Source organism: Phaseolus vulgaris, chromosome 10 (assembly GCF_051622355.1).
Source record: "Phaseolus vulgaris cultivar YP4 chromosome 10, ASM5162235v1, whole genome shotgun sequence".
In the NCBI taxonomy this organism is placed as follows: Eukaryota; Viridiplantae; Streptophyta; class Magnoliopsida; order Fabales; family Fabaceae; genus Phaseolus; species Phaseolus vulgaris.
In genome coordinates this window covers 33576083-33597839 of record NC_143507.1, presented here as the reverse complement: position 1 = coordinate 33597839, position 21757 = coordinate 33576083, and the positions used below count along the sequence as shown (strand labels likewise).

Here is a 21757-nt window from a genome sequence, read left to right as displayed (position 1 = left end):
AACGGAATGACAAATGGAATAAGAGACGAAGGAAGGAGAAAGCTTATGTGATGGATTTGATAATGGGATCACGCCACTTGGAGTGTGATTGGCCTCTAAGATAAGTGTTGTTAGCCGCCACTTGAGAGCTCTCAATTACTCACAAGATAAGACCTAAATGCTAAGAGGAATCAAGCCTCACTAACACCTCAAACAATTTGTGCGGAGTAACTTTTCTTCTAACAATTTCAAGTTTTCGAATACACTAGGGAGGCCTCCTATTTATAAATGAAGGAGCCTTGGAAAAAAAGCTAAAGGGGTAGGATGGAAAAAGGCAAAAAATGGGCAGCCTTATCGCTTCCTAGGCTTGTCCTTCTAGAAACTAGGTCAAAATGCCTTCCAAAAGGACTAGGAACAAGCTAAAATGCTACCCACAACCCCTATTATGCTAAAGACACCTTATTCTAGCCTATCTTTACTATTTGGACCCCTAAAGTGAGCCCAAATTATTTACAACATGTTTTATTCTTAAGTAGACCAACAGGAAGAACTTGAGATGCTCTGGTCTTTGTCCATTTATCCCTTTGGTGAGGTCTTCACTTGAATGTTGAGATGACCTTTCATAGTGTGCATCCTTGGTCATCTTCTTGTTGTCTTGGTTTGTAACACTTCCTAACAGTACATTGTAAGAGGTGTCGACATCAACAATCAAGTATTGGATTTTAATTCTTTTTTGCTTCTTCGCTTCCCCAAACTTGGTGCATAGATATGTTAGAATGGATGGCTTTAAACTAGAGGGGGGGTGAATAGTTTAAAGAGGGTTTTCACAAACTTTTAAGTCAATAATGAAATTACTTCAAGAAAGAATTGATAAGGAATCCAGTTTGCCAAAACAACAAGCAAAAACAACAGCACTAGAAAAACAATTGGTTGTTTCGCAGAAACAATCAGTTGTTTATACCAGTCTGCAAATATCAAAATTGAATTTAAAGAGATTAAGGATAGAGAGAATGCACACAAATGTTTATACTGGTTCACTCTAAACCCAGAGCTACATCCAGTCTTCTCAGAAACCACTGAGGAATTCCACTAAGCAATCAAACCTAGATCACTTACAACACAACCAAGAAAGTGACCTTGATCCCCTCAAGACACACACTTCTCTTGGCCAACACACCAACACTAAGAATGTTGATCTTGATCCCCTCAAGAACACACAACACTTCTCATCAAACACACAAACAAACTTGTTTTAAAGAATACAAGGATTACACTTGTTACAGAAGCAAATCTGAAATCAATACAAGCAGAAATCCTATCTCACACTCTTTGATCAATCACAAACTCTAAGCAATCTCAACTCTTTGAAAAACTCAAAAACTTGTATTCAAAAGATTGTTACTGAAATCTGTTTTTCTGAATTTATTCAAAGATATTGTTTGTTATCAAATCTTAACAAACTTATTCATTGCTTTTAATGATTGGTCAAAGCATTTAAAGACTGGAGCGTAAACAGACAAAGCATTTAAAGCTTAGTCAAAGCTAAAACAGTTTTTTTGTTATGGTACCAAAACAAACAATCGGTTGTTTCCTCGAATCAATCGGTTGTTTTGGTTTCAACAGCTTAACCATTTGAAAAACAGTTTTCAATCTTTTCTCAAAACATCTAAGTATAAAACAATCGGTTGTTTCGACAAAACAATCGGTTGTTTTTCACTTAGTTTGAAAAACACTTTTCTTTTAAAAGATTGAGAATGTCTATGCTTTGGATTCAATCTAGAGTGGATTACAAAAGTCAAACTACCCCAGATCCTAACTAAGACAGCTCAGCAACAACAAGCACAACCAAGCCTTCAACATCCTTCAAAGGGTTTGGATTCTTCAAAGTTTGAACACCACTTGGTTCAACAAGATAAACGTAACTTCTTGTGTCTACCCTCTCTCCCAAGAACCCAACGATTTGTTCGTCATAAGGGACGACTACATCCGGAGAAAGCCCCAACTTTTTGAAGGTTTTAAGAAAAAGGGTGTCTATCAAACTCCCTTAATCGACTAGAGTTTTCATAACGGTGTAGTTCGCCACTTCGATTGTTATTAGCATGGGGTTGTTGATGGAGGAGGGCCAAGCACACCTACCCAAGGAAGCCAAGGCACAAGCCAAGGAGAGCGTCTAGACCAAGACCAAGACCAAGGTGAGCGTCTAGGACGTGAAAGTAAGCGTCTAGGACGTGAAGGTGAGCGTCTAGGCCGTGAAGGAGGGAGGCTATCCATGGAGCTAGACCGTCTAGGACCCCTTACAAGATCAATGGCCAAACATATTCAAACACAAGCAAATGAGGCCACGGATGGAAGAGAGAAGGCTTTGTATATGTTTGCATAAAGGCCCATTGGGGGTACTTAGTAGATAGGATAGTGTAGGAAGCATTTTTGATGGAAACCTTCTAGAAACTAGGTTAGTGTGGCCGGTCATGGATTGGCACATGGCTTAGCATTTAGTTTTAATTTTGGTTTTCTTTTCCTTGTAATGTAGCTTATCATTTACGTCCCAAACTAGCCTATAAATAGGAAGGCTAGCTCATTGTATTGAACAAGTTTATTTGAGTATTGTTATGCTGCCCATTTTGTGCACTAGCTTTACTTCTCCTAGAAATCTAGGCTATAAACTTCACTCCCTTCACCTTTCTTCATAGAGCTGGCCGAACCTCTCTAATCCATACTCATCATGCACCTTCAAAGCCATCACAACTCCTAGGAGGGCTTTGTTTCACTCACCCATTGCTTCCGCCCCATTTTTCACTACTTTGATTCAAGAAGAACACATGAAATGCCATCATTTGGTATCATGAGCTATTGGTTCTTCAAGATGAGTAGCTTGTCTTTTTAATTTCAGTTCTTCTTTATTTTCATCTTTGTCATTTCAATTCCTTACTTGTCTTGCTGTTTTTATATTTTAATTTGTTCTTGGTGTGCTTTGTGGAAGATCCAACCCAAGCACTCTTGTTCATTTGATCTTGAACAAGTTCTTGTGCAATTTGTGATAGGATTCCATACACCTTTGTGTTGCTATTTTGTTTTAGGCTTTGAGTCTTTATTGCTTTCATTATTTTGCTTCATATTATGCTTTGAGTCTTTAATTTTCTGAATCTATACATGTTTTGTCAAGTCATGTTCATCCATATTGTCATCAATTCTTAGTAGTCCTATTTTTTGGCTTGATTGTTTCTTGTTTTGGGTCTCTTTATATTGCTTTAATCTGCTGTTATTTTGATCCTTTGGTGCTTTTTATTTTTAGTTTGAGTTCCTAATTGTGTCTTAGTTCATACACAATTTCCATTCTCACTTTTCCATTGTGTTAATTTTGGTTATCTTGCTGTTTTCTTCCAGTTTTCCAGATTTCCCCTGTAACACCTCTCTGTTCTGGGCTGTTTTGTTTACCAAAATTTTTCCACCCATAGGAAAATTCTGAATTTCTGGAAAAAGCAAGTTTAAGGTGTTATAGAAAGGACAAAAAAAGAATGAGGTCAAAAGAAGCAACAGAAAAAAAATGATAAATCTCACAAAATCAGAGTGCGAATCTTGAGCGTTACAGCTGGCCTAACTGCACACCAAATTTGTAAAAATTATTAAAAAAAAATGGTGCATGCGTTTTAGGTGATTCCAAAGCCAAAATTTAGCTAAGATCCTGAATTTTCTTGTATCCAAATTTCAGAAACAAATTTTACAATTACAGCTCAGCATAAATCGGGGAACAAAACTGTTTTCTGGTCCACAACATTTTCCAGTGGTGCTGTTTTTTTTATTTTTTTATTTGGTCATCTAATCTAGTGCTTTTCTTTAGGAATTCCTTTTGTGTGCCAACTTTTATTGAGTACCTTTAATTGTTTGCTTTAATTTCTTGAATCTCTTTCTAAGTTGTCATATTATAAATCCTTTTGGTGGTACTGTTTTCTTTCAATTAAATTTGTTTCTTGCTTTTGTTTCTTGACCTCTCAATTTGGGTGCTGGAATTTAATTCTCTCTTGGTGCTTATGTGCATGGAATTTGACTTGGTTTAAGGTTAAGCCCTTGTGAATAGGTGCTGGAAATTGGAGAATTAAAGCCAACTTTCTAAGGAGGAGTCAAAGCTAAGGCGAAACAAGCTTCTTGAAACAAACACTACAAACACCTAGAAGATCAACAATCAAGACAACAATGAAAGTGCACTAACCAAAAAGAGGAACAACAAAGGGGGTTTTCTTATCTCCTTTACAACTTGGTTTATTGTTAATTACCTCTTTTAAATTACGTTTTAGACGGTGAGTGTGTCTTCAAGGGCTCAAAGTGTCCAAGAAGCCTCACCTAGGGCCGAATAGCATAGTCAATTTGCTTAGTAATTTGTTGCTTGTTTGAACTTGTATTTCTTTTGTTTTGGTAGAAACGTTTTGCATGTTTAGTATTGCTTAAATTTGTGCTATACCGACTAGTTTGCTGCATATCTAGCTTACATAGTTTTCTTGCTTTTTGATTTCTCAACTTCTTGTGTTCTAAGTGTTCTACTAAGAGAAAATTTTGTGTGAAGTCATTGGAGGAAAAGTTTTTGGCAAGGAAAAGGCTTGGTACTTAAGTAGTCCATTGTGACTCACCTCCCTTACCTGGAAAACTCCCTTCTCTAACTTTCCTAAACTTTCTCCAAGTAAAACACCTATATACACAAAGTTTTAGCCATGTCTTCTTCTTCTCACTCTCCAAAGTCTATAGAAAGTGAAGTAAAATCTTTGAAAACTCTTTTAAAAGAAGTATCCCAAGCGGTACAATTAATCTCTTTTAGACAATTGGAGAATGAAAACAAAATTAATGAGTTGGCTAAAGCTCAAGAAGAGAAGTCACAAAAATCACAAAAATCAAAAAAAACTCATGCATCCCATTCGCAAAGTATTGAATCTCTAGGGGAGGGAAGCCGTAGAATCAATGATTATTACCAACCACCCCCTAGAAGAACTAGGCAAAGGGAACAAGAGGTGCCAAGGGAAACAAGAGTAGACCTACCTCATTTCCATGGTAAGGAAAATGTAGAAGTATATATTGGGAGATGAAGGTAGAGCAACTTTTTGCTTGCCATAGGGTAAGTGAGGAACGAAAAGTACCCTTAGCCACCCTTAGTTTCCAAGGGAATGCCATGTATTGGTGGACCTCTCTTGAAAGAGATAGACGTCTTCATAGGGAACCTTCCATTACATATTGGAATGACCTTAGGGGAGCCCTAAGACGTCGACATATACCCTCTTACTACCATAGGGAGTTGATGGACAAGCTCCAAAGACTCCAACAAAGAAATATGAGCGTAGAGGAGTATAGACAAAAGATGGAGCTCTATATGATGAGAGCCTCTATTAGAGAGGAGGAGGAAACCACCATTGCTAGGTTCCTTAGTGGCCTATCACTTGAGATAAGAGATAGAGTAGAGCTCTTACCTTATCAAGACTTGAATGATTTGGTTCAACTTTGCATTAAAGTTGAGCAACAAAACTTGCGCAAAACCTCAAGTCAAAAGGTGAGCCCCTATTCTAGCTTTTATCCCAAGAAAGAGTTTAGAAGGGAGGGTAGTACATCCAAGGAAAAACCAAAAGAGCCTACCAAGCCCTTCACCAAAGAAACCTCAACCCCACCCATCCGAGCTAGAGATGTCAAGTGTTTTAAGTGCTATGGTAGGGGGCATGTGCAAGCACAATGTCCAAACCAAAGGACTTTGTTTTTAAAAGGTGTAGACGAGTACACTAGTGGCGAGGATGAGCCTAGTGAGAAAGAGGAAGGGGGAGAGGATGAGAGGGTAGCTCCACTAGAGGGAGAATTGCTTATGATTAGGAGAACCCTCAACAATCACCCTAGCACATCCATGGAAACACAAAGGGAGAACATCTTTCATACAAGATGCAATGTTTTAGAAAATATATGTTCTCTCATTGTGGATAGTGGATCTAGTTGTAATTGTTGTAGTGCTAGGATGGTTGAAAAGCTTAAGCTACAAGTAGTTCCTCACCCAAAACCTTACAAACTTCAATGGCTTAATGAAAATGGGGAACTACATGTAGACAAGCAAGTGGAAATCAAGTTTTCCATAGGGAACTACAAAGACAAAGTTTTATGTGATGTAGTGCCTATGGAAGCTTGCCATATCTTATTAGGGAGGCCATGGCAATTTGACAAGAAAACCTTGCATGATGGTCTCACTAACGAGATTTCCTTCACCCATAAATATAAGAAGTTTGTACTTAGTCCTTTACCACATTCTCAAGTGGTGAAAGACCAAATACAAATGAAACAAAAGAGGGATGAGGAAAACAAAAAAAAAAAAAGAGCTAGAAAAAGAGAAAATCCTTAGGGATAGAAAGGCGTGGGAGAAGAGTGTTCCTTCCCACAAGGTTGGTCAACAAGAAAAACCTCTTGAAAATGTTTTTGAAAACTTGCTTCTTGTTGAACAACCAAGCCTTATCTTTTGTAAAGGAGCACTTACATGCACTGCCACAAGTAGTGAACTCATGGTTTTACCTCCTCAAGTAGAAAACCTTTTGAGTGAATTTGAAGATCTATTCTCCCAAGAAGGACCCATTGGGCTTCCTCCTCTTAGGGGGATAGAACATCAAATTGACTTTATACCGGGGGCAAGCCTACCAAATAGGCCTGCTTATAGAACCAACCCCGAGGAAACAAAGGAGATAGAATCACAAGTTCAAGACTTGTTGGAGAAGGGTTGGGTTCAAAAGAGCCTAAGCCCTTGTGCTGTACCTGTCTTGTTGGTGCCAAAAAAAGATGGAAAATGGCGTATGTGTTGTGATTGTAGAGCAATCAACAACATCACCATCAAGTATAGGCATCCAATCCCGAGGCTTGATGATATGCTTGATGAATTACATGGGTCAACTCTATTCTCCAAGATTGACCTTAAAAGTGGATATCACCAAATTCGAATCAAGGAGGGTGATGAGTGGAAAACCGCTTTTAAGACCAAATTTGGATTATACGAGTGGTTGGTGATGCCCTTTGGGCTTACTAATGCTCCAAGCACATTCATGAGGCTTATGAATCACACCTTGAGAGATTGTATAGGTAAATATGTAGTAGTTTACTTTGATGATATCTTAGTCTATAGTAAAAGCCTAGAAGACCATCTAAGTCACCTTAGGGAAGTTCTTCTAGTTCTTAGGAAAAATAATCTTTTTGCCAATAGGGATAAGTGTACCTTTTGTGTAGATAGTGTAGTTTTCTTAGGTTTCATAGTTAACAAAAAGGGGGTACATGTAGATCCCGAGAAAATCAAAGCCATCCGCGAGTGGCCAACTCCACAAAATGTAAGTGATGTGAGAAGTTTTCATGGGTTAGCTAGCTTCTATAGAAGGTTTGTACCTAATTTTTCTAGTCTAGCTTCTCCTTTGAATGAACTTGTGAAAAAAGATGTTGCATTTTGTTGGAATGAAAAGCATGAGCAAGCCTTTCAAAGGCTCAAAGCTCAACTCACCAATGCACCCATTCTATCTCTTCCAAATTTTTCCAAAACTTTTGAGATAGAGTGTGATGCATCGGGGGTAGGCATAGGTGCGGTTTTGTTGCAAGGTGGACACCCCATTGCTTATTTTAGTGAAAAACTCCATGGTGCCACCCTCAACTACCCCACCTATGACAAAGAGCTCTATGCTCTTGTGCGAGCCCTAAAGACTTGGGAACACTACCTTGTGTCCAAAGAATTTGTTATCCATAGTGATCACGAGTCTTTAAAATATTTAAAGGGCCAACACAAGCTCAACAAGAGACATGCTAAATGGTTGGAATTTCTTGAACAATTTCCTTATGTAATCAAATACAAGAAAGGAAGCACCAATATAGTGGTCGATGCTCTTTCAAGACGGCACACTCTCTTTTCAAAACTAGGTGCCCAAATTCTTGGATTTGACCACATAAGAGAGCTTTACCAAGAAGATCAAGAACTCTCATCCATCTATGCCCAATGTCTACATAGAGCGCAAGGAGATTACTATGTGTCCGAGGGATATCTTTTTAAAGAAGGAAAACTTTGCATTCCCCAAGGAACACATAGAAAACTCCTTGTCAAAGAATCACATGAAGGGGGACTCATGGGCCATTTTGGAGTTGCTAAAACTCTAGATCTTTTAAAAGCAAAATTTTGTTGGCCACACATGAGGAAAGATGTCCAACGACATTGTTCTAGATGTATCTCATGTTTAAAAGCAAAATCTAGAACAATGCCGCATGGACTCTACACCCCATTGCCGATTGCAAATGCTCCTTGGGAAGACATTAGCATGGATTTCATTTTAGGACTTCCTAGGACTGCAAGAGGCCATGACTCTATCTTTGTGGTAGTGGACCGTTTTAGCAAAATGTCCCACTTTATTCCATGCCACAAAGTGGATGATGCTCAAAACATTTCTAAACTCTTCTTTAGAGAAGTGGTGAGACTCCATGGTCTCCCTAGAAGTATAGTGTCCGATCGAGATCCCAAGTTTATAAGCCACTTTTGGAAAACTCTTTGGGGTAAACTTGGAACAAGACTACAATTTTCAACTTCTTGTCATCCTCAAACGGATGGTCAAACCGAAGTAGTCAATAGATCTCTTGGAACTATGCTTAGGGCTATCATGAAGGGAAGCCACAAATCTTGGGATGAGTACCTTCCCCACATTGAATTTGCTTACAATAGAGTAGTTCACAAGACTGCTAATGCTTCTCCTTTTGAGGTAGTATATGGTTTTAATCCTCTCACGCCCATGGATTTGATACCCCTTCCTAATCCACAAGATTTTGTGCATAAGGAAGGAGTACTCAAAGCTGATTTTATCAAGAAAATGCATGAGAAGATTAAAATTCAAATACAACAACAAAATGAGAAGTACACAAAATACAACAACAAGGGGAAGAGAGAAATAATTTTTGAGGAAGGAGACTTAGTTTGGCTTCACCTTCGCAAAGATAGATTTCCAACTCAAAGGAAGTCCAAACTAAGTCCCCGAGGTGATGGACCTTTCCAAGTTCTCAAGCGAGTCAACAACAATGCTTATAAATTGGACCTACCTCTTGAATATGGAGTACATGACACTTTTAATGTAATTGATCTTTCTCCATTTGTAGGTACCAATGACGATGACGAGCTGGATTTGAGGACAAATCCTTTCCAAGGGGGAGGGGATGATGGAGGAGGGCCAAGCACACCTACCCAAGGAAGCCAAGGCACAAGCCAAGGAGAGCGTCTAGACCAAGACCAAGACCAAGGTGAGCGTCTAGGACGTGAAAGTAAGCGTCTAGGACGTGAAGGTGAGCGTCTAGGCCGTGAAGGAGGGAGGCTATCCATGGAGCTAGACCGTCTAGGACCCCTTACAAGATCAATGGCCAAACATATTCAAACACAAGCAAATGAGGTCACGGATGGAAGAGAGAAGGCTTTGTATATGTTTGCATAAAGGCCCATTGGGGGTACTTAGTAGATAGGATAGTGTAGGAAGCATTTTTGATGGAAACCTTCTAGAAACTAGGTTAGTGTGGCCGGTCATGGATTGGCACATGGCTTAGCATTTAGTTTTAATTTTGGTTTTCTTTTCCTTGTAATGTAGCTTATCATTTACGTCCCAAACTAGCCTATAAATAGGAAGGCTAGCTCATTGTATTGAACAAGTTTATTTGAGTATTGTTATGCTGCCCATTTTGTGCACTAGCTTTACTTCTCCTAGAAATCTAGGCTATAAACTTCACTCCCTTCACCTTTCTTCATAGAGCTGGCCGAACCTCTCTAATCCATACTCATCATGCACCTTCAAAGCCATCACAACTCCTAGGAGGGCTTTGTTTCACTCACCCATTGCTTCCGCCCCATTTTTCACTACTTTGATTCAAGAAGAACACATGAAATGCCATCAGTTGTCCTGATTTGTGTCTCTTCCCCTTAAATCCTCATCAGTGAAGGTTATCAGCGACATTGTGCGTCCACCAATCCCAATGAAGTTAATAGAGCGAAGACTACGAATATGGTGTTTTCGGGACGGGTAAACAGTTCTTCCTCACGCGAACCCACCGACTATCGTGTTAATAATCCCCTTGGGTGGTACGCCTCTTCCTCTTTCCCTGTCGACCCTATGCTCTAGCGTTCGTGATCTCGACCATTAATCTCTTCGGTTGGTTTTGGGTTCTCGTCGATCATACTTTCTATCCTCCCTCCAATCATTTCTCACAATATTTTTCAAGTGACAGGCTTGCACTAATTCTTTGATTTTGTCTTTCAATACAATGCATTCTTTGGTTATGTGATCGAAATTTTGGTGGTACCAGTAATGTCGACTTTGGTCTGTGTTGGAGGGAGTAGGGGTTCTTTTGAAAGGTAGTATCAAGTCAGTTTTCAAATCTTCATCGAGGACTCTTGACCGTTCGACCTCAAGCGGGTGTATTGTGAAAATCTGATTGGTTTCATAAATTCCCTTTGTCTTCTCGATGGTCGTATTAGTTGGGGTACCTCTTCTAGTTATCGAACTCCCATATCTTTGGTGACCTTCATTTTGAATTTCCTAAGCTCTTCTAGTTGCATGAACTTCGCGGCCCGCTGTCTCAGCTCGTCCATACTACCAACCAGTCTTTTACATAGGCTATAGGAAAAAGGTTTCGGTCTGAGGGCGGTTACTAGTTGGTGCAGGGCTACTTCTGGGCTTAAGTTTTGAATACTGAGGGCTACCTTACCAAACCTCTCAATGAATGATCAGAGCATTTCAGATTTCTCTTGCTTGATGTTAACTAGGGTGAGGGAAGTCAAATGGTGAGGTTTACTTGTGGCGAATTGGGTTGAGAATTTTGACACAAGGGTGTCAAACATAGTCAATCGTGAGGGGTGGGAGACGGGTGAACCGATTCAACGCAACTTCTTTTAGCGAGGTAGGGAAGACACGACAGAGTAGGGCATCGTCTGTCGTGTATAGGCTAACCTGAGTAACGTAGGCGTCGACATGTTCGTCCGGGTCGCCACTGCCATCGTACTTATCAATCGCTGGACTCTTCCAACTATGCGGGAGCGATATCTACATGATTGATTCAGTGAAGGGGTGTCGACGTGCCGACGACCCATGGATCCACTAGAAGTGGTGTGTACCGTGCGGTGATGTGACTTGTTTTCTCCTTCCATTCTCGTCAACGTCTTACTTTCAGAGTGTTCATGGTTTCTTGATTCTTCCTGACCTGTCAACGTGTGCCCAAGCTCCAGTTTTTTCTTCATTACTTCATTCTCGGCCTTCAGGGTTTTTATTTCTTCCTTGTTCATCCGTTTCATGCTTTCAAGTTCCTTCTTCATAGCAACATCATAACTATCGAGTCCACGGATGGTTCTTTGTTCTTCCTGTCTTCCCCATCATGTTTCGGAGGTTACCATGCGATTTCTCAATAGGTTTTTCTTTCGGTCCCACGGTGAACGCCAAAATGTTCTTACGACTTATCCGAAACCAAATATCCCCAATCGAGTTGTTCTTGTCTTCTCTTCAAATCCAATTATCTTCCTTGTAGGTCCGAGAGGGTGGAGTACCTGCAAAGATACTTCAATGCTCAAGTTAGAGAAGATCTATCTAATTGGTTCAATTCAGAGTTTAAACAATCATTACCTTTCACCATGGGGTCTCCTCTTATTTATACTTTTCTATTGGGATTTATGTTGTCAAAAGGGTTAATACAGGCCCAATAATCATTTTATCATATTTTGCATCTCTTAATCAAGATTTAAGTTGCTAACCTGTGTTTTGATATGAACGTTGTTTTTGACGAAAGGTCGTCATACCGTCTAGGATGGTCAGGCATCCGGCCTCTCGATATCTAAGTAGAACAATGTGATTTTGTATATGAAAAAAAATGATTATATTGGAATGTTTCTAAAGTTATAAACATGCTTAAATGTTATTGACTAAATTTGACATTTGTTTTAATGTCTTGGATTGGTGTGTTTTTTCTATTGAAAATGTTTTACCTGTTTAATGTAAACTAAAAAAAAAAGTTATTAAATAAATTTTAATTTTAAAGAAAAAATACTAAGAAAAAAATAATTAATTACGACATGATTATATTATATATTATTTTATATATTTAAAATTTATTATTATTTAAAATAGTTTTTTAATTATTGGTATCCAATTTAGAAATATTTATAAGTTTTTATTAATAATAAAATTACTTTATATTATATATAATTTTTTATTTTTTAAATAATATTTAATTTAATTAATATAATAACTAATTATTTGTTTATTTTTAAATCAAATTATTTTAAAAAATATTTAAAAAATATTTTATTAAATATAATATAAATAATTATATTATATCAATAATATCAATAAAATTTTTTCATAAACTTTCTCTTCATTTTCAACTATTTTTCCTTTAGTTGTATTTGGACTAATAAGTGAAAGTGTAAGAATCTGATAGAGTGGATACGTGAAGTTTTGAGACAAAAGGAAGTGTTTTACTAGATTTGTGAGAAAAATTTATTGAACTTTGTGAGTGATGTGATATTGTGAGAATATATTTATTTTTCTTAAAGATGTAAAAGATATAAGATTACAAATTTACCCTTTTCTTTAAAAAAAACATAATAATTAAATATTAATTATTTTTGTGTAAATTTTGGCGAATTAAAATTATGTAAGTTATTTTTTATATAGTTGAATAATTAATTTTGGAAAAAATACGAGTTATTTTATGAAAAACAATTTACATGTAAAATTTTGAATATATGTAAAAATTGAAAATTGTTATTTATAAATAAATAATTTAAATATTCATAAATTTAAAAAATTATAATTAAAAAATTCTTTTGTATTAAATGTAAGTAGTATTATTATTATTTTTTATAATAATAAAAATTATTATATAACTTTTTTATTATAAATAACTATATATTTTTGTATTAAAATTTTATTTTATTATTAATTATTATCATTTCATTTTATTAAAATATTTGTGTTAGTTAAATTTATTTAATAACTAATATTTGTAATGAAGTCTACTTTTTATTAATGAAAAAAAAAAAAAAATATCCATGTGCATAAAAAAAGGATAAAATAAAAAATACAATGTTGACTCGCTTTTCATAGGCTTGTCTTCATTTATGTCTTCATTTAAAGGAGAGAAAATATTGACTGTTGATAAATATATCCTCTCATCTTCTTTTGTTCAAAATCATAAGTGATATATCCTCAAATATTTGTTTGTGAAGAGTACATCTATATAAATAAAGAGACTCTTAATCCTATCAACCCCACATTCTACTCTATTTCTTTTCTTTTCTACTCCCTCAATCTATCCCTAGTCCAAACAAACCTTAGTGATTACTTATAATTTTTTTTCTTCATATCTATTATTTTTTTTCATATTCATATAAATCAACTGAAAAATAAATTTTATCATCTAAAAAATATTACCTTTCTCAAAATAAACATATAAAAAACTTAAAAAAATCTTGACTTAATAATGGATATTGTGATTCAAAAACTAAATATATCATAAATATAAACAGTGATTTATCTTTAAGTCATATTACGTATATAAGAACAAAATTTCATCCATGCATAACTAAAAAATAAAAAGAAAAATGTATAAAAAAAGAAAAAAAATTATGCTGACGAAAAATCTAATCAAATAATCTTGACCTAATTTTAAGATCTTCAAGATAGGATTATCAAATATAAAGAAAAGAATGAGAGTTTTTCAAAATTTTAGAAAAAATAAATTTAAAAGAGATAACTACTTTTAGTAAATGACAAAAAATATTTAATTTTCTATTTCTAATATTTTTAAATAAAATATTAATTTTCCATTTATTTTAAAACTTTTCTCTTTATATTATATAAAAAACTATATTTACGCTATGAGTTTTTTTTAAACCTTTGGGTAGTTCAACGAATGAAATTAAATGTTCTTTTTAAAATATATATAAAATATTTTCTTCATCTAAATCAAATATTATTATTCATAAACGGGTCTGACAATACACGTGTGTTTCCATTTTCTATCACGTTATTTTATTTTAACAAAATACAACTTAATATTTACATTAATTTAATATATTTAAAATAAAATAAAATAATTTTAAAATTTAAAATTTAAAATTAAAAAGAACTGATCACATACTATACGATATAAATCTCCTACCTTCAATGCTATATAATAGTGATGTTATAAATAAAGATAAAAGAGCATTATTTGTGTTCATGTACACAAAATTTCTCTTATTATACATAGAATAACATATAAAATACGGAACAAATATTTACTTTATAAAATTAAAATCTATAACAAATAAATATTTTAAATGTGTAAAGTGTATTTTAAATTAAAATAAATAGTTTATATCGTGTTACAATGTTCTTTCTAATTATTTAAAAATAAAATTTAATTTAGAATTAGAATTAGAGATGACAAAGATAGAAAAAAATTATCAAGAAAAATGTATAATAATGATAAAATAAAGTGGTTTTTGAAATCATCAAAACGACATAATTTGCCCAGCGTATTAACCTATTTGCTGCACTCTGAAAAAAATACAGAAGAAGCAAGTTCTTCCCAGCCCCTTACCGCCGTGCGCCGCCGTCAAATTCCAACGAAGCTCCCTGCCGCCGCCTTCCATTTCACCTAAATCTGTTGCACGTGACACACTCACACGTCATTGCAGGTTAGCCACACTATTTTCCCGATTCCCGAATTCTGTAGTGATTTGAAATTCTTAATCAAAATTGTGATTCTATCGAAATTCCAATAGCTTTTTGAATGCTTGTTAGTTTCATAGATCTAGAAGTAAAGAAATAGGCTATCTTTGCAGTTCTGCTGCCTGATGTCTGAGTAGCCCGTTTGAGAACAAAGAAAATGTTTTTTTTTCGTAATTATCTGTCTTAATTCATTTTGCATGGAATTCCTCTGCTGTGTAGGGAAGCACTGGTTTCTGAGCATAGCAAAATGGAAACTTGGGTAAGCTCTGGAGATGTTACTGAAATCAATCCTCAAAGGTAAAATTACCCCCTTTTTGTGGAAGCTGCAAACTGAGGCAAACCACCTTTTTTTTAATGCGTCTTTAAATGACCTGCATGTTTATCTTTTGGCTAGTTTGGGAGATGGTGATAGTAATGCATTTATTTTGCCTGCGAAGAGGATGAAGAAAAAGAAAGGGAAGGAACAGGTAGAGACACTTGAATTGAACATGCTATTTTGTTTATTCAATTTTGTATGTTTACAAACTTTGTCTGATCAAAGTTCTGTTTGTTTAGCATCATGGAAAAACTCAATCAAATAAGAAACAGAAATTGAGCAAACCTCAGAAGAGGAAGAGGAAGTTTGAGGTTTGTTGGGTAGACAAGAAGTGAATGCTTTTCATTCTCTTCTCTTCTGTTATTAGTCTCAGTTTGTTTGGTTGCCTATGTAGGATGACAGGGATAAACAACTTCTGCAGGAAAAAGCTATTAAGACAATGAAGTATGTGAATGACTTATTATTCAGTTACAGTTTTTTCTTTGATGTTGTTTTCTGTGGGTCGTTGATAAAAGCTTGAAGTATTTTTTTCCAGCGAGAACACACTTCCAGAGTATGCATATCATCTTTTGCAGTCCTCATGCAATATAAATCGGGTATGTATTGTTGAAACAGTGATAGATTTATGGTAAAATTAGTTAGTGTTGAGACTGATTGTTTACTGGTGCTGTCATATATTTAAAGAACGAGACTATGAAGGAAAAGCGTAGGAGGACTGTTCATTTATTGAAAGAAGGATTGAAGGTTTCATATAATGGGTTGTCTAAGAAACCTCTGATGGACGAGATTCATTTAGCACAAGATGATGAATTCGAAGAAAATGACATTCAAATTCAACCCATTAGATCTGAAGAAGTCTTAAATACAACCTCAACATCTTTGGAGTCCTCTGAAGAACTGGTTCATGGCAATGAGGTTGAAGATTATAAATGTGTTTCTGAAAATCCTGCTGATATTTCCACTGTCAAACAACTTTATGAAATCAGAAGTTCTCCGTTGTCTTGTTCGATTGATGAAATAGAAAACTCCAATTTAAAGGTATAGTGCCTAATTAAATTGCAAGTTAGTGTGGGTAATCATGGCACAAGATATAATTCAATTGTTTCATTTGGACCATTGGAATAATACCCCACATATATAACACTTAGTTCTTATATTCATCACTTTACCTTTTTATTTGCGTATGTAAAAATTACACATGCTTTCAAAATTTTGTTTTCTATTGGTAATTAGGGGAGAAATGATCTTGTGTAGACACTACACTATGCTTATATACCTGTGTAGTTAGTTAATATCTCATATTTTGTTATTAATTGATGACCTAATTTTTTAGATCCCTTTCTTTAAGTTGCTTTAATGCTTTTTGGCACTTGTTTGTTAACATGGGACAGGATAGAACAGATGAGAATCATAACTCCAATGAATTGAACAACCTTCTTGATTCTTCTGCACCAAGGCCTTCAAATGTTCCTACTGTTGTGCATGTATATAGACCAAGTGAAGTTGAAGACAAAAGAAAGGATTTGCCTATAGTTATGATGGAGCAAGAGATAATGGAAGCTATAAATGACTGTTCCAGCGTTATCATATGTGGAGAAACTGGGTGTGGTAAAACAACTCAAGTTCCTCAGGTGAGTTTGTCTGATGCCTGATTATGGTGATAGCATAGCATCCTTAATTTTATTTAGCTTACCTACTGATTATTTTCTTTTTGTTTTTTAAATTTACCAGTTTCTTTTTGAAGCTGGTTACGGTTCAAGTAAGGGTATCATTGGTGTTACTCAACCACGTCGAGTGGCTGTTCTTGCAACAGCTAAGCGTGTGGCATATGAGCTTGGGCTTCATTTAGGGAAGGGGGTTGGTTTTCAAGTCAGATACGACAAGAAGATTGGTGAAAATTGTTCTATCAAGTTTATGACTGATGGAATTTTGCTACGAGAAGTTCAGGTTGTTATTACCCCTACTACCAACAATTTTTAATATTGAGAACTCCTTCTATCATATAATCACATGAACGTAGGAACTTTTTTTTATTAAGAAACAAGGATCCTTGTATATTACTTAAAACTTAATGCATGATAGGATCTATTAATGTATTATTTATTGTGTAACATCTTAATCATTCCAAGTCAAACCACTTGAGAACATGTATTCATTTGTGATATATTTGAGAACATTACTATTTGTATGTGAATGTGAGCACATTTTAGGATGATCCATATTCCATGTCACTTTAGATTGGAAACTGAAAATTGATTTATTAAATTTTTCCTGTCATTTGCTATTATTTTAGTAATGTTGTTATGATGACTCCATTCTATAGTTACACTAAAACAAAATTTGTAAGAGATTTACAGAATTGTATGTACTTATGTTGTTTAATGGAATAACTGGTGCAGAATGATATTTTGTTGAGACGTTATTCTGTCTTAATTCTTGATGAGGCCCATGAGAGGAGCTTGAACACGGACATTTTGATTGGGATGCTCTCACGTGTAATTAAAACTCGCCAAATGGTTAGCATGAAAGTTCTTTATTTTACAAATGAAATATTCTCTATATATATTAATTGTGCCTCTGACATTCTAATCAAGATGGTCTTTTATTTTGCTATGATGACAGATTTATAATGAACAACAGAAGATGATACTTTCAGGAGAAATTATAAGTCCTGAAAAAATAATTTTTCCATTAAAACTTGTGCTTATGAGTGCCACCTTGCGAGTACAAGACTTCACTTCTGGGAAGTTATTCCATACTGCTCCACCTGTGATAGAAGTTCCTACGAGGCAATTTCCAGTAGCAGTATACTTCTCAAAGAAAACAGAGAAAACAGATTACATTGGAGAAGCATATAAGAAGGTCTTGGCAATTCACAAGAGGTTGCCATCTGGGGGCATACTTGTCTTTGTTACTGGGCAAAGGGAAGTAGAGGACTTGTGCAGGAAATTACGGAAAGCATCAAGGGAGTTTATCAAGAAAAAAGTTGAAGGGTCTGTGCAAACTGCTAGCACTGTGGTCAATGAAACAAACTCTGTTGAGGGAGTAAATATTAGCGAGATCAATGAAGCATTTGAGGTTCATGGAAGTTCATCCATCCAGCAAACTGATAGATTTAGTGGTTATGATGAAGATGAGGATAATGCAAATGAGAATGAATCTGATTTTTCTTATGACACTGAAACAGAGAGTGAACTGGAATTTGATGATGATAATCTTGAGCTTCCGGAGAACAATAGTAATATTGTGGATGCCTTAGGACAGGCGGGAAGTCTTGCTTCACTAAAGGCTGCTTTTGAAAAATTGTCTTGGCAAGCCGCATTAAGCTCCTCAAATGAACAGAAGACATTTCTTGCTAACACAGAAGGTAATTTAGACCAATCAAAAGTTCTCAGGGAGAAAAAAACAAAAGAAAATTGCAGTCCTCCAGGTGCACTCTGTGTTCTACCTCTGTATGCCATGCTTCCTGCAGCAGCTCAACTTTGTGTATTTGAAGAAGTTGGGGAGGGAGAGCGGCTTGTAGTTGTTGCAACAAATGTTGCTGAAACATCTTTAACCATCCCAGGGATAAAGTATGTGGTTGATACTGGAAGAGAAAAGGTGAAGAATTATGACCCCTCTAATGGCATGGAGACATACGAAATACAATGGATAAGTAAGGCATCTGCTGCACAGCGTGCAGGCAGATCAGGAAGAACTGGACCTGGACACTGTTACCGTCTCTATTCTTCTGCAGCCTTTAATAATGAATTTCCTGAGCACTCTCCTGCAGAAGTTGAGAAAGTACCTGTTCATGGTGTTGTCCTTCTCTTGAAATCCATGCATATTAAAAAGGTAGATTAAGTGTATTACTTAATCGGTTGAGGTTTCATTGCATTTCCTTTTTTTTATGTCTGGTGCTATCATTAGAAGGTATGGTAGGAAGTAGTTCATTATGTACTCCTTTCAGCTTGGCTATTTATCATGGGCTGAGTGAGGAAATGGAATCCTTCATAAGCGCAATGGTCTTACTCAACATATATCATTTAGAAGATTGCATTCGTTTAGATTGTTGCTGTTTGGCTCTAAAGCATTCTAATCTCAAATTTTCTCCTGCTTTGTCAATTGTGTTATATTTGGTAAAATTTATCAAGTTTTGCAAATGTCTGGCTATGTGATCTATTCATTTCCTACCAGTCAAATTGGAGTTTCCTTTATTTTCTATTCTGTTTTTTAGGTTGAGGTATTTGTTTACTCATTAATTTTGCTTCTCTCATCCAGGTTGCAAACTTCCCATTTCCTACTTCTCTTAAAGCTGCTTCTTTGCTCGAAGCTGAAAATTGCTTGAAATCTCTTGAAGCACTTGATAGCAAGGATGAACTTACGCTGTTGGGAAAAGCCATGGCACATTATCCCTTGAGTCCTCGTCATTCTAGAATGCTCCTGACTGTTATTAAAAATACGAGACATGAGCTTAAACGTAATTCAAATTTGCTTTTGGCATATGCTGTTGCAGCTGCTGCAGCGTTGAGCTTGTCAAATCCTTTTATAATGCAATATGAAGATGATAACAGCAGAGATTCAAATATTTCTGAGAAATCTAGAATGGGAGATGGTGAGAAAGACTTTGATAAAAAGGGAAAGTCAAGCAGAAAGAAACTAAAAGCAACAGCGAAAGTTGCCCGCGAGAAATTTCGAGTTATCACAAGTGATGCCCTCACCATAGCTTATGCTTTACAGTGTTTTGAACATTCACAGAAATCAGTAGAATTCTGTGATGACTATGCATTGCATTTCAAAACCATGGATGAAATGTCCAAACTTCGGCAACAGCTACTTAAACTGGTCTTTCATCAGAGTGATAAAGGTGGTCTTGAAGAAGAGTACTCATGGATCCATGGAACATTAGAGGATGTTGAGTGTGCATGGCAGGTTTCTTCTGAAAAGTACCCACTTTCTCTTGTTGAGGAAAGGCTTATCTGTCAAGCAATATGTGCTGGCTGGGCAGATAGGGTTGCTAAACGTATTACATCTTTCTCTAGGGCCTCCGATGGAGAGAAATCCTCCCGTGCTTTAAGGTATCAATCATGCATGGTTGATGAGAGTGTTTTACTTCATCGTTGGTCATCACTTTCCACTGTAGGCCCTGAGTATGTGGTCTACAATGAACTATTAGAGACCAAAAGACCAAATAAAGAAGGGATAACAAGTACGAGAGCATATATGCATGGAGTAACAAGTGTTGAGCCCGCTTGGCTTGTTGAGCATGCAAAGTCTTCATGCGTCTTCTCTACTCCCCTGAAGGATCCTAGACCTTATTATGATGCTCAGACTGACCAAGTAAAATGTTGGGTAACCCCAACCTTTGGCCGTTTCTCTTGGAAGTTTCCAATGCATTCATTGCCAATTAGCAATGATGAAGATCGGGTGCAAGTGTTTGCCTATGCTTTGCTTGAAGGCCAGGTGTGTCCCTGTTTAAGATCTGTTCGAAAATATATGTCAGCTCCCCCTGAAAGTATCATGAAGAAAGAAGCATTTGGTCAGAAAAGGGTTGGAAACCTTTTAAGCAAGTTAAATAGCAGGTTGATTGATTCCTCTGCTGTGCTAAGAATGGTGTGGAAGGAGAATCCAAGGGAACTATTTCCAGAAATTTTGGATTGGTTTCAGCAGAGTTTTCACCGGCGCTTTGAAGCTTTATGGTCAGAAATGCTTAACGAACTGCTTATGGAGACACAAGAAGGCCCTCAGCATAAAAGTTCTAGAAAAAAGAAAGTAAAATCTAAAGCACTATCATAATTGCTCAACATTGAAGGTAAAACGTGCATTATTTAATTGTGTGTAATCCAGGTTACTAATGCACTTCCTGTATCAATTGTAATTTTTTCAACTCTCTTACATGTATGGTTTTCTTGTTTTCGGTAGCATTAGAAGATTAAAAAAATAACTTGAGAAATTTCATGAAGAGTTTGATATATAATTTGGGAAGGAGGACCAACATGTTTGGCTGTTGTGAATGTTTTGGGTGGAAGGTTTTGAGCCGTTATTATAATTTGGTGCACAGCCTCGATTGCATCTTCTCCAATCTAGCATATCAATTTTTGATCTTGAATATATTATGTTGCATTCTGCAGGAAAAGAATGCATCCCAGTTTTAGGCACAACATTGGTGAACAAGAAAATAGTGGGAAGCTCCATCACTGTATTCCTAAACTACCTCAAATGCTCTAGCATGGTCAAGCACATAGCTGAACTGATTTATTTGCACGACGGATGCTTCAGAAATTGTGCTTTTCTTTCATCATCCTCTTTGGGAGGCTTTGTGGAAGCCATGGGGAAAAAAGTGAGAAAATTACTTGTTTGAAATTGGTAGTAATTTAATTTGAGCTTCATTAGTCTTGTATCTTTCTGAATTTATAGGCTAACAATTTTGTAGTGAGTGTTACTTGATTTTGGTTGCTAATGAGCCAAATTTGAAGTTTGGTGAAGCAAAGAGTTTAGGCTATTTTTGAATTGTACTTTAGCATATTTCACTTAAATATACACCTCTTAAGAAGTTATTTTACACTCCAAGTTTAGCATATTTCAGATTTGATTCCAGCTTCTTGATTACAGAATCCTAGTGCGTAATTTATAACAACAATAATAAAGGCTCTTGAAAGTTTTGGTGTGTATATTTTCTTGGATAAAACTATCCTTTAAACGCACACTCAATTTTTATTTAACCTCCCCTTGCATTTGTATAAATAGTTCCTTCCCTTATTTCATTCAA

At 36.0% G+C, this 21757-nt stretch overlaps 1 protein-coding gene across 1 annotated transcript; it reads left to right on the top strand.

Annotated features, from left to right (window-relative positions):
* Window positions 1-14213: 14213 nt before the first annotated feature.
* Window positions 14214-21552, top strand: FAS4 (RNA helicase family protein). Its single transcript, XM_068622030.2, has 13 exons — window positions 14214-14659; window positions 14913-14990; window positions 15088-15160; window positions 15249-15320; window positions 15404-15453; window positions 15545-15605; window positions 15694-16047; window positions 16401-16640; window positions 16741-16956; window positions 17409-17525; window positions 17632-18843; window positions 19270-20800; window positions 21120-21552. Exons 2-12 carry the CDS (start codon window positions 14941-14943, stop codon window positions 20782-20784), a joined length of 3960 nt encoding a protein of 1319 aa, XP_068478131.1. The 5' UTR covers window positions 14214-14659; window positions 14913-14940; the 3' UTR covers window positions 20785-20800; window positions 21120-21552.
* The last annotated feature ends 205 nt before the right edge of the window (window positions 21553-21757 follow it).